General features: G+C 48.4%; 1 protein-coding gene across 1 annotated transcript in view; it reads left to right on the forward strand.

Annotated features, from left to right (window-relative positions):
- Positions 1–16,201, forward strand: part of SPECC1 (sperm antigen with calponin homology and coiled-coil domains 1) — a 159,733-nt gene that overhangs the window by 94,216 nt on the left and 49,316 nt on the right. Inside the window, exons 8-9 of the mRNA XM_087924461.1 lie at positions 9,883–10,028; positions 12,025–12,125. Of these exons, the coding sequence (XP_087780587.1) occupies positions 9,883–10,028; positions 12,025–12,125 (247 nt within the window). The remainder of the gene's footprint in view (positions 1–9,882; positions 10,029–12,024; positions 12,126–16,201) is intronic.

Genomic DNA, 16,201 nt, shown 5'->3' on the forward strand with positions numbered 1-16,201 from the left:
GCGCGCCTCCCGGCTGATTTTCGGCCCATTTGAGGCTGTTTTCACCTTCCCACGGGCTGAGGAAAGCCTTTGCAGCCTCAGGAGGCCGAAAAATGGGCTTTCCAGAAATACCAGAAGTGCCAAAATTCAGCTGGGAGGCATGTGCATGCGCAGTGCAGGTAAGGGGGTGGGGGTATTGTACGCGCATGCACGGCGGGCGTGGGCGCGGCACATTGCATTGTGGGTGCCGGCACACACCTGCCTTGAAATGAATTTTTGTTGCATACAGCGCTCAAAGAACAGAATAGAACAGGACAGAAATAATAGAAGAGAAATAATAGAATAGAATAGAAATAATATACAACAGAGCAGAATAGAAAGAATAGAACAGACTGAACAGAATAGAATAGAAATAATAGAATAGGAATAGAATAGAATAGAATAGAATAGAATAGAATAGAATAGAATTAATATACAACAGCAAAGAATAGAAATAATAGAATAGAAATAATAGAACAGAATAGAAAGAATAGAACAGACTGAATAGAACAGAACAGAACAGAATAGAAAGAATAGAATAGAATAGAATAGAATAGAATAGAAATAATATACAACAGCAAAGAATAGAAATAATAGAATAGAAATAATAGAACAGAATAGAAATAATAGAACAGAATAGAAATAATAGAATAGAATAGGAATAGAATAGAATAGATATAATATACAACAGCAAAGAATAGAAATAATAGAACAGAATAGAAATAATAGAATAGAATAGAATAGAAATAATATACAACAGCAAAGAATAGAAATAATAGAATAGAAATAATAGAACAGAATAGAACAGACTGAATAGAACAGAACAGAATAGAAAGAATAGAGTGGAAATAAGAATAGAACAACAGAATTAAGAATAGAATGGAATAGAATAAGGAATAGAATAATTATGGAATAGAATAGAACAGAACAGAATGGAAAGAATAGAATAGAATAGAATAGAATAATAACTTTATTGTCACTTTGAATGTACACAAATTGGCGCAGAAATGAAATTTCGTCTCCAAAGGTCACCGCCTCCAACATACACTACATAACCATGACACAATAAATGAACAAATAAATAAATACAAAATTATGCATAACTGTTTTAAGTCGAGGACTACCTGTACCCAGGATCCCTTCCTAAGGCAGGGGGATATGATTCGCTTTACGACGTGCATCCAAAATACAATACTTTATCCTGGTTTGCCTCATTGATAAATTTATCTCTCTCTCTCTCTCTCTCCCTCTCTCTTTCTCTTTCTCTTTTTTTTTTTTGTAGATCTCAGATCCTGGTGAATTAATTCAGCCCGGGAGGAATATTTTGGCTCTGTTAAAAACACCACAAAATCTTCTGCCGGAGGAGAAATTTGGATTTGAGCAAGAAATATCGGGGCTCTCAAGAGAAGATTAAAAACTCGGAGGAAAAAAAAAACCCCGATTTCTTTTTTCCAATTTCTTAATTTTGGTGGGGGGATATTGCTCCCTTCCGAAAGTTTTCTCGGAACTGGATCTTTTCGGGAATTCAGGGAACTGGTTTCCGGTTTCATCTGAGCCAATGCTGGTCATTTTTTGAGGGTATCTGGTGGGGTTTTTTGGGGGGGGGGTCGTTGCATTCCGCCTGCTTAGCGGTGTTGGCAGTCGGGATTTAAAACCTTTGCTCTGGCTAGAACATCTTCCGAGGAACTAGATAGTTATCTGAAATCTGCAGGCAGATGGAAAGGTTGGAAGAGATGGGGAGGGGGGAATGGATAGGGGCGGAGTCTGTGGTTAGGAGTGGCCGCGGGGGGGGGGCGTCAATGACCCTTTTGGGGAAGGGGTGGGCTCCAAAGAATTTAGCAACCGGTTCCACCCTGTGGCTGGGTGGACGTGGCTTAGTCGGCCTCCTGCACCATGGGGCGGGGAGGGGGCTGTTTTCGGCCTCCCTGGGCTCTGGAGGTTTTCCTTGAGCCTCCGGGAGGTCAAAAATGGCCTCCCTGGGGTCCGGAGGCTCTCTAGAAGCCGGAAACGGGCCTCTTTCCGGCCTTCTAGAGCCGTGACGGCGCGCGAGTGCAGGCACGCGAGTCCCAGCCAAACTTAAGTGCACTGCGCATGCGCGTGTCTCCCAGCTGATTTTGGGCCCATTGGAGGCCATTTTCACCCTCTGGGAGGCTCGAGGAAGCCTCTGAAGCCTTGGTAGGCCGAAAACGGCCCTTCCGGAAATACCGGAAGTGACAAACCGGGCCTGTTTTTCAGCCTCCCAAGGCCTGCAGAGACTTCCCTCGAGCCTCTGAGAGGCTGAAAGAGGCCTCAAGCGAGCCGAAAACCAGCCGGGAGGTGCACACACGCGCAGTGTGTTGTGCGCACATGTGCAGGGGGGGACAGGGCGCATTGAATTGTGGGTGCCGGTGCCTGCGCGTGCTTTTGGCACACCGCAACGAAAGGGTTCGCCATCACTGTTCCAGAGCCTCCGGGAGGCCCGTTTTTCGCCCTCCCCGAGCCTCCGCGCGCACCCTGCACTTTCCTGGGATCCAAAACGGGCCAGGTGGGGATTTTGGGGAGGGACAGGCCGGGGTGGGCAGGGCCAGCCGGTTGTTGCAACTACCGGTTTGGTGAAAATGAACATCCGGTTCGCTTGAACCGGTGCAAACCAGTAGCTGCCCCCTCCCAGCTTTCAGGGTTCTGGCTAAACGCTTTTTTGGGGGGTGGCTTGAATTTTGATGATTTTGCTGGATTTCTCTCCCGCGAGTCCTGGCTTAGTCCAGGGTTCCTCCGATTTGTGGCAGCTTTTAGGAGGTCCAGGACTTCAACTCCCATCATTCCCTCACCTCTAAACAGTTGCCAAGGAGGAGGAGGAGCACACACACACCCCCAGCCCGCTGTGTGATAATGGGAGCTTTGAAGCTTTATTTAGTGGGGCCTTCTGAAATGAATTTTTTTCCCCTTTGGGAGTGAGGGTAACCAAATCTGGATTGCCAAACTGAACATGGCCACCAGAGGGCAGCAAAAGAGGCTTCGAATGGTTCCCTGCCCTCTGCTGGTCAACTCCGGTATTGCAGCTCAGATCTGGCCACCCGCGACATCTAGATCAGACGTCCCCAACCTCTATGGCTGGGGTATCAAACTGGATTTCTTCGAGAGCCGGATCAGTATTGTAGTTCTCCTCCACGGGATGGGAGGATGGGGGGGATAGGATGGCACCCTGTGTTCATCTAGACGGCCTCCTATAGCACTTTGCCGGCCAAAAGTGCTGTTTCCTAGGGAACAGAAGTTGCCCTTGGAAGTTGTGGGACCGTCATCACTAGAGACTTTCAAGAAGAGATTGGACTGCCATCTGTCAGATATGGTGTAGGGTCTCCTGCTTGGCTGGGGGGTTGGACTAGATGACCTACAAGGTCCCATCCAATTCTATTCTTTGTTCTATTCTTTGTTCTATTCTTTATTCTATTCTATTGTATTCTTTATTCTATTCTTTATTCTATTCTATTCTATTCCATATTTTCTATTCTATTCTATTCTATTCCATATTTTCTATTCTATTCTATTCTATTCTTTATTCTATTCTTTATTCTATTCTATTCCATATTTTCTATTCTATTCTATTCTATTCTATTCTATTCTATTCTATTCTATTCCATATTTTCTATTCTATTCTATTCTATTCTATTCTATTCTTTATTCTATTCTTTATTCTATTCTATTCCATATTTTCTATTCTATTCTATTCTATTCTACCCTACCCTACCCTACTCTACTCTACTCTACTCTACTCCATTCTATTCCATTCCATTCTATTCTATTCCCATGATGGCAAACCTACGGCATGCGTGCCAGAAGCGGCATGCAGAGCTATCTCTGCCGGCACATGAGCCGTCGTCCCAGCTCAGTTCCACTGCGCATGCGCACGCGTCTCCCGCCAGCCAGCTGCTTTTTGCATACCTGCCACGCACGTGTGGGAGGAGCGCTTGCGGGAGACGCACACACTTGCGCAGTGGGGGGGGAGCATGGGTGTGTGTGTGTGTGTGTGTGTGTGTGTGTGTGTGTGATGCACGCGTTGCATTAGGGGATGCAGGTGTGCGCGCACCGGTACTTTCGGCATGCGACAACAAAAAGGTTAGCCATCAGTGGTCTATGGTCTCTTGCCCTGGGCGGAAGGGGGTTGGACTAGATGACCTACAAGGTCCCTTCCAACTCTGATTATCTAGAATTTTGTAAAAAAAAAAACGGTGCAGGGGAGGCAGGCCCTATTTTGGCTTCCAGGGGTCCAACAGATTGGCAACCCCTGGTTTAGATGCCCTCTTAAAGGCCCTTCCTACGACTGGCTGGTGTCCGAAAGCACAGGCACCCCCAGTTAGCCACTTCCGAACCCTCAAAATGCCGTTCCCCCCCTTTGAGCGGGCCATCCACGACCCGTTCCTCTCACCCCGCGCGTGGGAACCCAAATTCGGGACACGTCGAGGGAAACATCCCCTTGGCACAGATCACTCAACCGAAGCTGGGATGTGTGCGTGTGTGTGCCAGCTGCCTTCCTGCCCAACCGCTGGGCTGCAAGCCAGACAAACCTGGGCCGGAAAAGGGGGGTAGGTGGGACGTGCGTGGCAGGGCGAGGGTGTCCCCCCCCGTCTCTGCCTTCCAACAAAACTTGGGGCGAAGCAAGAGCCAAGGGACCGGATGTCCCCAAAGAGAACTCGGAAACCCGGTGCCAGGCTGTGCCACCTATTAATAGCCTCTCCGGAGTCTCACAGCTGTGAGACAAAAGGGTTGTGTGATTTTTTTTAGGGGGAGGAAATGATCTGGGGAGGGGAGGTGAACCGAGGAAGAAAAGCGCATTCAGAGGGGGATGCTCTTCCGGTCGGTTCCTCCGTGGGTGGGTGGGTGGCGCTTCCTCCACCGCGCAGGCCGAATCCTTCTCCCAGCCCCCCCGGCCTGCAGGTGGCAAGTCACTTTTCTTCCCGAATATAATGTGAATTTCATTCCCGTGCAACCCCTTGCAAAAGAGCCAGCGCCCTGGACGCCAGAGGTTGCACTGGCTCGTGCGGGGGGTGGGTGCGGGGGGTCCTTGCTACTCTCTTGAGTTTCCTTGCAGGTCTTTCATTCCCCAAACCAGTAGTAGGACAGTAAAGCAACCCACCCTCCCTCCCAGCGATGATCATGTTGCCTAGTTGGGTCGTGAAACGTCGGCACGAAAAGTATCCAGCTGAGAGAGCACCCAGGATCCCACAGTCTTCTTCCTCCTCCTCCTCCTCCTCCTCCACCCATTCTCCTCCTCCTCCCCTCTGCAAAACCCCACTTCCCTTTGAGCGCTGATGATGCACCAAGTTGGGTTGTGAAACGTCTGCAAGAAAAGTATCGAGCTGAGAGAGCACCCAGAATCCCACAGTCTTCCTCCTCCTCCTCCTCCTCCTCCTCCTCCTCCTCCTCCTCCTCCTCCTCCTCCTTTCTTGTCGCCTTCTTCTCTTTCTCCTTCTTTTCCTCCATCTTTCTTCTTCTTCTTCTTCTTCTTCTTCTTCTTCTTCTTCTTCTTCTTCTTCTTCTTCTTCTTCTTCTTCTTCTTCTTCTTCTTCTTCTTCTTCTTCTTCTTCTTCTTCTTCCTCCTCCTCCTCCTCCTCCTCCTCCTCCTCCTCCTCCTCCTCCTCCTCCTCCCTCCTCCTCTCTGCAAAACCCCACTTCCCTTTGAGCGCTGATGATGCTACCAATTTGGGTCGTGAAACGTCTGCAAGAACACCAGCAAGCTCAAAGGGGCACCAAGGTCCCGCTTTTCCTCCTCTTCCTGCTCCTCCTCTTCCTCCTCCCTTGAACATGGATGATGCTACCTAGTAGGGTCATGAAATGCCTGCAAGAAAACAGTGGAGCTCAGAGAGCACCAAGGACCCCACAGTTCTCCTCATTTTCCTCCTCATTTTCGTTCTCCTCCTCTTTTTCATCCTCCTCATTTTCCTCCTTTTTTCCTCTTCTTCCTCTTTTTCTCCTCTTCTTCCTCCTCCTCCTTTCCTCCTGCTGCTCCTGCTACTCTCCTTTTCCTGCTCCTCTTCCTCTCCTTTTCCTGTTCCTTCTCTTTTTTTCTGCTTCTCCTCCCCTCCTGTTTTCCTTTTCTTCCCCTGTTCCCCCTCCCCTCCACAACCCCCTCTCCCTTCAACCCTGATGATGTTCCCTAATTGGGTCATGAAACGTCTGCGAGAAAAACCACCCAGCTCAGAGAGCCCCAAGGACTCCACATTTTCCCTCTTCCTCTTCTTCCTCCTTTCCACAAACCTCTCTCCCTTAGAGCACTGATAGCGTTACCTAGTTGGGTAACGGGACGTCTGCAAGAAAACGTTGGAGCTCAGAGAGCACCAAGGACCCCACAGTTCTCCTCTTCCTCCTCTTCTTCCTCCTCTTCCTCTTTTTTCTCCTCTTCCTCCTCTTTCCTCCTCTTTTCTTCCTCTTCCTCTTTTTCCTCCTCTTCCTCTTCTTTCTCCTCTTCCTCCTCCTTTCCTCCTCTTCTCCTGCTGCTCCTCCCCTCCGCAAACTCCCTTCCCTTCAACACTGATGATGTTCCCTAGTTGGGTCGCGAAAAAGTCTGCGAGAAAACCACCCAGCTCAGAGAAGCCCCCCCACCCACCCCCCAGGACCCCACAGCTCACCCCCGAGCTAGAAATATTCTCCTTTGTAGGGTCTCTCTTCCACTCTCTCCATCGTTCCCAAATCTGGCAAAACGCTCTCTTGGGCCCCTTTAACTGGTCTTTTCCCACTTCCTGGGTGCGTGAGAAGGAACACTGCAGGGACTAGCCGCCTTCTTGGTGGTGGGGCCTGGGAAGACCCCCTTCTCTCCCCGTGCAAATACGGTTCCGCCGGGAGGGGTGGGTAGGGCTTGTTTTCGGTTCCAACCTGAGCGTTCTTGCACCTACGATTCCCGTCGTGCCTCTGTGTTCGCTATTTCCTGCCTGCCACGTTATTGTGACTTAATATATATATACATACATATATATATATATATATATATATATATATATATATATATATATATATATATATATATATATATATATATATATATATATATATTTACGGGTGGTTTGTGGCTGTGCAGTTTGAAGAAGGAGGAACCTGCCTCCCTTCTCCGTCCCGACCCGCGGCGTCTTTCTCAGACTTTTCTTCCATTCCTGCATGATCTTGGGGGGCAAGGGGGTTGGGGGAATAAAAAATAAATGTGTGACCTCTTTTAATTTTTGCAATAAAATAAATCCAACCCTCCCTCGGTTTCCTTCTGCTGCGGCTTCCTTTATCCAAAACGCCGTTTACTGAGTTATTTATTGTTTTTGTATCCCGCTTTTATGATTCTTGCAAATAAGGTGGAGAACATATCTCACCTTCTTTCCTCCTCCTCTTTGTTCCCTTACACAGGTAGGCTGGGGGGACAGAGAGGGACGGGGCCAAAGTCACCCAGCCAGCTTCCATGCCTAAGGCGGGACTAGAACTCACCGTCTCCTGGTGATTGGCTCAAAGTCATCCAATTGCCCTTCTTGCCTAAGGTGGGACTAGAACTCACTGGCACCTGGTGATTGGCCCAGAGTCAACCAGCTGCCTTTCATGCCTGGCAGGACTAGAACTTACAGTCTCCTATGATTGGCCCAAAGTCACCCAGTTGACTTTCATGCCTAAGGTGGGACTAGAACTCACTGGCACCTGGTGATTGGCCCAGAGTCACCCAGCTGGCTTTCATGCCTAAGGTGGGACTAGAACTCACCGTCTCCTGGTGATTGGTCCAAAGTCATCCAATTGCCCTTCTTGCCTAAGGTGGGACTAGAACTCACTGGCACCTGGTGATTGGCCCAGAGTCAACCAGCCAGCTTTCATGGCTGGCAGGACTAGAACTTACAGTCTCCTATGATTGGCCCAAAGTCACCCAGTTGACTTTCATGCCTAAGGTGGGACTAGAACTCACCGTCTCCTGGTGATTGGTCCAAAGTTACCCAGATGGCTTTCATGCCTAAGGCGGGACTAGAACTCACTGGCACCTGGTGATTGGCCCAGAGTCATCCAGCTGGCTTTCAAGCCTAAGGCGGGACTAGAACTCACCGTCTCCTGGTGATTGGCTCAAAGTCAACCAGCCAGCTTTCATGCCTGGCAGGACTAGAACTCACAGTCTCCTATGATTGGCCCAAAGTCACCCAGTTGACTTTCATGCCTAAGGTGGGACTAGAACTCACCATCTCCTGGTGATTGGTCCAAAGTCACCCAGATGGCTTTCATGCCTAAGGCGGGACTAGAACTCACTGGCACCTGGTGATTGGCCCAGAGTCATCCAGCTGGCTTTCATGGCTAAAGCGGGACTAGAACTCCCAGTCTCCTGGTGATTGGTCCAAAGTCATCCAATTGCCTTTCTTTCCTAAGGTGGGACTAGAACTCACCGGCACCTGGTGATTGGTCCAAAGTTATCCAACTGTCTTTCATGGCAAAGGTGGGACTAGAACTCATCAGCGTCCTGGTGATCGACTCAAAGTCACCCAGATGTCTTTCTTGGCTCAGGCAGAACTAGAACTCGCAATTTCCTGATGACTAACCCGAAGGTCACCCAGCCGGCTTTCGTGGCAAAAGCAGAACTAGAACCGACTGCCTCCCAGTTTCTAGCATGATGCCTTAACTTCTCGATCAAACTGGCTTTTCTCAAATTCACCTTAATTTTGTAAACGTTGAGTGTGGTGGGTGACCGTTCCTACCTTCTAAACAGCCATCGGGACATGTAATTGTGTGTGTGTGTGTGTGTGTGTGTGCGCGTAACAAACAATCCGTTTCTTGCTGGGCGATTCATCTGAACAATTCCAAGGAATTTGTCCCGAATTGCAAGGATGTGTTAGGAGGATCACATTCTTGATTTGGGACCTGGAACCCTCTCGAGGCTTGGAGGGGCTGCTCCAAAACTCTCACCCCTTCCTCAAAAAAGGTTAGTACGATAGAGAGATTGCTGTGAAAAATCAATGTTGGTTGTTTCCCTGCGCTGGGGAAGCCTCGGGTTACGACCGAGAGCCTGTTTGGTTGTTTTCCTTCAGATCGGAAGCCTCGATTTGGCTTTTTGTTTTTATTGAGTTATAAAATATCACAAGATACAAAATAGAAAAGTAAATAGAAAAGCAATGGGGAGAAAAGGGGGGAAGAGAAGTGAGGAAGGATAAGAAAAAAAAGAAGGAAAGAAAGGAAGGAAGGAAAGAAAGAAAAAGAAAGAAAGAAGGAAAGAAAGGAAGGAAGGAAAGAAAGAAAGAAAGAAAAAAAGAAAAGAAAAGAAAAGAAAAGAAACGAAACTTGTTGACTTCCAACTCTCTCTGTTGCAATAAAATAAGGCATCGGTCAACTCATAATATTTCTCCGGTCTTTTTATAGTTGCCAACAGAAAGGAAGGAAGAGGGGAGCAGTGCAGCAGTTTGCAAACTGAAAGTGCATTCCATCAATGTTTTTTCAAAGATAATAACTCGGTGACTGAAATTTCTGTCGTGCAAAATTCTAACTGGAGAGCATGATTGATTGATGACTCTAGGCTATGGACTTGTCCCATTGGAGAATATGAATTATGATACCACCCAGAGGGGTGGGGGGGAAAATCAGGGTCAAAGGTGACAATTGTGTGTCTCAGACTCGGCTACACCCAGGTAGCGCCGGACCATTTAATTCCCAATAAATCCTTTTTAAGTTTTGGAAGTTTGGCTCAAAGCTCATGGTTTAATTGGGGGTCACTGCCGGAGCCCTGACATTTAAAAATAAAAATAGATATATATATTTTGAGAATTCTGCAGAATTGGCTTGAGAACAAGAAAAGGGAAGAGAAGGCCATTAGATCTATGTTTTGGAAAGGGGCTCCCACCCACCCAAATCTGGACCCTCCCTTAAATTTTGGGTGTTTTTCTCCCGCAGGTTGGCACCAGACTCCATCAACGGTACGGAAACGGAAGCCAGCAATCATTGGCCGGGCATCGCGGTTAGCCGCCTTTCGCCAACACCCCCGGAGTCCTTGGCCACCGTCAAATCGCTGATCAAGTCTTTTGATTTGGGGTGCTCAGGTGAGTGGGCCCTCCCGGCTTCCTCCTTGGATGACATGTTAAAGGCAGGTGGTCCTCGCTTACTGACCACGGCTGGGCATCGACGGCTCCTTTGCAAAGCAGCGTGGCCGTCAGGTTTCCGAAACGTCATGTGACTCTGCCGATTTGGTCCATCGGTTCTTGTCTCAGTCCTTGAGTGAATCATTTGTGGTGAATACGGACGATGAACGGAGTAGGGTTCAACCTACAAGTATTCACGACTTGGCTCTAGGAATATTGTGGGTGCTCCCACACTGGAGGCTTTTATGAAAACATTGGAGAACCATTTGTTTTCTGCCTAAGCGGGGGGTTGGACTAGAAGACCTCCAAAAGTCCCTTTCAACTCTCTTACTCTATCGTATCCTATCCTTTCTTTTCTATTCTGTTGTTTCTATTCTATTCTATATTCTATTCTTATTTCTATTATATGCCATTCTGATCCTTATTCTATATTTCTGTTCTATTCTTTATTCTATTCTATTCTCTTTTATATTCTATTCTATATTCTATTCTTATTTCTATTCTAAGCTATTCTGTTCTATATTCTATACTGTTCTATATTCTATTCTATTCTTTTATTCTATATGGCTATTCTCTTTATTCTGTTTTCTATTCTAGTCTATATTCTATTTCTATGCTATGCTATTTTGTTCTATTCTTTTATTCTATTCTTTATTTCTATTCTTTATTCTATATTCCATTCTATTCTTATTTATATTCTATGCTATTCTGCTTTATTATTTATTCTATTCTATATTTCTATTCTGTTCTGTTCTATATTTATTCTTATTTCTGTTATATGCTATTCTGTTCTTTATTCTATATTTCTATTCTATTCTTTATTCTGTATTTCTATTGTATTCTTTATTCTATTCTATATTCTCTTCTATGTTCTGTTCTATTCTACATTCTATTATATGTTATTCTGTTCTATTCTTTTATTCTATTCTGTCGTTCTATTCTCTTTTATATTCTATTCTATATTCTATTCTAATTTCTATTCTATTCTTTTATTCTATATTTCTATTCTCTTTATTCTATTCTCTTTTCTATTCTATATTCCACTCTTTTTTTAATTCTATTCTGTGCTATTCTGTTCTATTATTTATTCTATTCTATATTTCTATTCTTTATTCTATATTCCACTCTTTTCTTAATTCTAGTCTGTGCTATTCTGTTCTATTATTTATTCTATTCTATATTTCTATTCTTTATTCTATATTCCACTCTTTTCTTAATTCTATTCTGTGCTATTCTGTTCTATTCTTTATTCTATTCTATATTTCTATTCTTTATTCTATATTCCACTCTTTTCTTGTTTCTATTCTATGCTATTCTGTTCTATTCTTTATTCTATATTTCTATTCTGTTCTATTTTTCTATCCTATTCTTATTTCTAGTTTCTTCTTCTATATCCCTATTCTATTTCTATTCTGTTTTATTCTTTACTCTATTCATGTAGTGACTGAAGTTACTCCAGCACTGAAAAGGGGGGCTTATGACCATTTTTCATACTTATGACCATTGCAGCATCCCCAGGGTCACATGATCAAAATTCAGACACTTGACAAATGATTCCTAGTTACGACAGTCCCAAGGTCACGTGATCAAGTTTTGAGACCTTCCGACAAGCCAAGCCAAGGAGAAAGCCGGATTCACTTAACAACCGTGTGACCCACTTAACAACTGCAGGGATTCACTTTTAACAGCTGTATCAAGAAAGGTCGTCAAAAGGAGCAAAACTCACTTCACCAACGTTTCGCTTAGCAAGCAGAAATTTTTGGGCTGGATTGTGGTCTTAAGTCGAGGGCTACCCGTGTACGACTCTCTACTCCATCTTCTGGAGGTTTTCAAGGAGAGACTGGACAGCCCTTTGTCTGGAACGGTATAGGGTCTCCTGCTTGGGCAGGGGGTTGGACTAGATGGCTTCTAGAGGTCCCTTTCAACTCTTGTTATTTCTGTTGTTTTTCTCCTGCAGGAGGAACCGGGCAAAGCGTGCCCATCCACAAGGTCTGCCGGAGTCCACTCAGCAACATTCCCACCCGAACAGCACCTGCGGCTGCAGTTTCCCCCATCCAGGTACCCCAAAGAGCCTCTCTGGCCTTGCAGAAGCTCCAGGTGGGAAGAGGAGATTCTCTGCCTGCAGCCACCATTCTGAATCCCGGCATCCTTTAAGTCAGGGCTTCCACTCCCAGAATCCCCCAGCCAGGATGCTTTAAGAGGGAGGGCTTCCACTCCCAGAATCCCCCAGCCAGGATGCTTTAAGAGGAGGGCTTCCACTCCCAGAATCCCCCAGCCAGGATGCTTTAAGAGGGTGGGCTTCCACTCCCAGAATCCCCAGCCAGCCAGGTTTAAGAGGGAGGGCTTCCACTCCCAGAATCCCCCAGCCAGGATGCTTTAAGAGGGGAGGGCTTCCACTCCCAGAATCCCCAGCCAGGATGCTTTAAGAGGGAGGGCTTCCACTCCCAGAATCCCCCAGCCAGGATGCTTTAAGAGGAGGGCTTCCACTCCCAGAATCCCCCAGCCAGCCAGGTTTAAGAGGGGAGGGCTTCCACTCCCAGAATCCCCCAGCCAGCCTGCTTTAAGAGGGTGGGCTTCCACTCCCAGAATCCCCCAGCCAGGATGCTTTAAGAGGAGGGCTTCCACTCCCAGAATCCCCAGCCAGGATGCTTTAAGAGGGAGGGCTTCCACTCCCAGAATCCCCCAGCCAGGATGCTTTAAGAGGGAGGGCTTCCACTCCCAGAATCCCCGGCCAGCAGGCTTTAAGAGGGAGGGCTTCCACTCCCAGAATCCCCAGCCAGGATGCTTTAAGAGGAGGACTTCCACTTCCCAGAATCCCCAGCCAGGATGCTTTAAGAGGGGAGGGCTTCCACTCCCAAAATCCCCAGCCAGGATGCTTTAAGAGGGAGGACTTCCACTCCCAGAATCCCCCAGCCAGCCAGGTTTAAGAGGGGGGCTTCCGCTCCCAGAATCCCCAGCCAGCCTGCTTTAAGAGGGGCTTCTGCTCCCAGAATCCCCCAGCCAGCCTGCTTTAAGTGGGGAGGGCTTCTGCTCCCAGAATCCCCCAGCCAGCCTGCTTTAAGTGGGGAGGGCTTCCGCTCCCAGAATCCCCCAGCCAGGATGCTTTAAGAGGGAGGACTTCCACTCCCAGAATCCCCCAGCCAGCCTGCTTTAAGAGGGGAGGGCTTCCACTTCCAGAATCGCTCAGCCAGGATGCTTTAAGAGGGAGGGCTTCCACTCCCAGAATCCCCCAGCCAGCCTGCTTTAAGAGGGGAGGGCTTCTGCTCCCAGAATCCCCAGCCAGCCTGCTTTAAGTGGGGAGGGCTTGCATTCCCAGAATCCCCAGCCAGCCTGCTTTAAGAGGGTGGGCTTCCGCTCCCAAAATCCCCCAGCCAGGATGCTTTAAGAGGGAGGACTTCCACTCCCAGAATCCCCCAGCCAGCCTGCTTTAAGAGGGAGGGCTTCCACTCCCAGAATCGCTCAGCCATCAGGCTTTAAGAGGGGAGGGCTTCCACTCCCAGAATCCCCAGCCAGCCTGCTTTAAGAGGGAGGGCTTCCACTCCCAGAATCCCCAGCCAGCCAGGTTTAAGAGGGGGCTTCCGCTCCCAGAATCCCCCAGCCAGCCTGCTTTAAGAGGGAGGGCTTCTGCTCCCAGAATCCCCAGCCAGCCTGCTTTAAGTGGGGAGGGCTTCTGCTCCCAGAATCCCCAGCCAGCCTGCTTTAAGTGGGGAGGGCTTCCGCTCCCAGAATCCCCAGCCAGGATGCTTTAAGAGGAGGACTTCCACTCCCAGAATCCCCCAGCCAGCCTGCTTTAAGAGGGGAGGCTTCCACTCCCAGAATCGCTCAGCCATCAGGCTTTAAGAGGGGAGGGCTTCCACTCCCAGAATCCCCAGCCAGCCTGCTTTAAGAGGGGAGGGCTTCTGCTCCCAGAATCCCCAGCCAGCCTGCTTTAAGTGGGGAGGGCTTGCATTCCCAGAATCCCCAGCCAGCCTGCTTTAAGAGGGTGGGCTTCCGCCCAGAATCCCCAGCCAGGATGCTTTAAGAGGGGAGGACTTCCACTCCCAGAATCCCCCAGCCAGCCTGCTTTAAGAGGAGGGCTTCCACTCCCAGAATCGCTCAGCCATCAGGCTTTAAGAGGAGGGCTTCCACTCCCAGAATCCCCCAGCCAGCCTGCTTTAAGAGGGGAGGGCTTCCACTCCCAGAATCCCCAGCCATCAGGCTTTAAGAGGGAGGGCTTCCACTCCCAGAATCCCCAGCCAGCCTTCTTTAAGAGGGAGGGCTTCCACTCCCAGAATCCCCAGCCAGGATGCTTTAAGAGGGGAGGGCTTCCACTCCCAGAATCCCCCAGCCATCAGGCTTTAAGAGGAGGGCTTCCACTCCCAGAATCCCCAGCCAGCCTGCTTTAAGAGGGAGGGCTTCCACTCCCAGAATCCCCCAGCCATCAGGCTTTAAGAGGAGGGCTTCCACTCCCAGAATCCCCCAGCCAGCGTTCTTTAAGAGGGGAGGGCTTCCACTCCCAGAATCCCCAGCCAGGATGCTTTAAGAGGAGGGCTTCCACTCCCAGAATCCCCAGCCAGGATGCTTTAAGAGGGGAGGGCTTCACTCCCAGAATCCCCGGCCAGCAGGCTTTAAGAGGGAGGGCTTCCACTCCCAGAATCCCCCAGCCAGGATGCTTTAAGAGGGAGGACTTCCACTTCCCAGAATCCCCAGCCAGGATGCTTTAAGAGGAGGGCTTCCACTCCCAAAATCCCCAGCCAGGATGCTTTAAGAGGGAGGACTTCCACTCCCAGAATCCCCCAGCCAGCCAGGTTTAAGAGGGGGCTTCGCTCCCAGAATCCCCAGCCAGGATGCTTTAAGAGGGAGGACTTCCACTCCCAGAATCCCCCAGCCAGCCTGCTTTAAGAGGGAGGGCTTCCACTCCCAGAATCGCTCAGCCAGGATGCTTTAAGAGGGGAGGGCTTCCACTCCCAGAATCCCCCAGCCATCAGGCTTTAAGAGGGAGGGCTTCCACTCCCAGAATCCCCCAGCCAGCCTTCTTTAAGAGGGGAGGGCTTCCACTCCCAGAATCCCCAGCCAGCATCCTTTAAGAGGGGAGGGCTTCCACTCCCAGAATCCCCCAGCCATCAGGCTTTAAGAGGGGAGGGCTTCCACTCCCAGAATCCCCCAGCCAGCCTTCTTTAAGAGGGGAGGGCTTCCACTCCCAGAATCCCCCAGCCAGCATGCTTTAAGAGGGGAGGGCTTCCACTCCCAGAATCCCCCAGCCAGCTTGTTGAGTGTACCCACCCTGGCTGGGAAATCCTGAGACATGGACTCCACCCAGTTTAACACTTCTGAGTTTGAGAAATTCAGTGATTCCACCCCCCTCTCCCCCAAAGAAAGGTGGGTTTCGCCCATCTCCAGACGCACCCCGGAAACTGGTCTGTTTGTTTTCCCTTCCTTAAGGCAGCAAATGGAAGCAGATTCAAAGCTGCCTTGAACCAGTCCAGCAAAGGATGTCAGATCTATATGCAGAAAATATGCCTGAGCAAACAGCCACCCAGTATGGGGGCCTGCCAGGATGGCTTCCAAAAATTAGCCATCCCTTGCAGGGCTGGCTGGGGAATTCTAGGAGTTGAAGTTCACGTCACGTTTCCCCGGAAATATGACCCGACCAGAAAATAAGCCCTAGGGTGATTTTTAAGGATGCTTCTAATATAAGCCCTATCCCCCCACCCAAATAAGCCCCAGTTAAGATTATCAGCCAGACGGAACGCATTTAGTAAATGTATTTCCCCAAAATAAGATCCAACTGGAAAATAAGCCCTAGGGTGATGTTTCAGGATGCTTCTAATATAAGCCCCACACCCCCCCAAAAAAATAAGCCCCAGTTAAGATTATCAGCTAGACGGAACACATTTAGTAAATGTATTTCCCCAAAATAAGATCCAACTGGAAAATAAGCCCTAGGGTGATTTTTCCAGGATGCTTCTAATATAAGCCCTACACCCCCAAAAAATAAGCCCCAGTTAAGATTATCAGTCAGACAGATGCATTTAGTAAACGTATTTCCCAAAATAAGATCCAACTGGAAAATAAGCCCTAGCATGATTTTTCCCAGGATGATCATAATATAAGCCCTACTCCAAAAAGAAGCCTCAATTAAGATCATTCAGGTG

This window comes from Pseudonaja textilis, chromosome 1 (assembly GCF_049901715.1).
Source record: "Pseudonaja textilis isolate UNSWEBS1 chromosome 1, rPseTex1.2, whole genome shotgun sequence".
Lineage (NCBI taxonomy): Eukaryota > Metazoa > Chordata > Lepidosauria > Squamata > Elapidae > Pseudonaja > Pseudonaja textilis.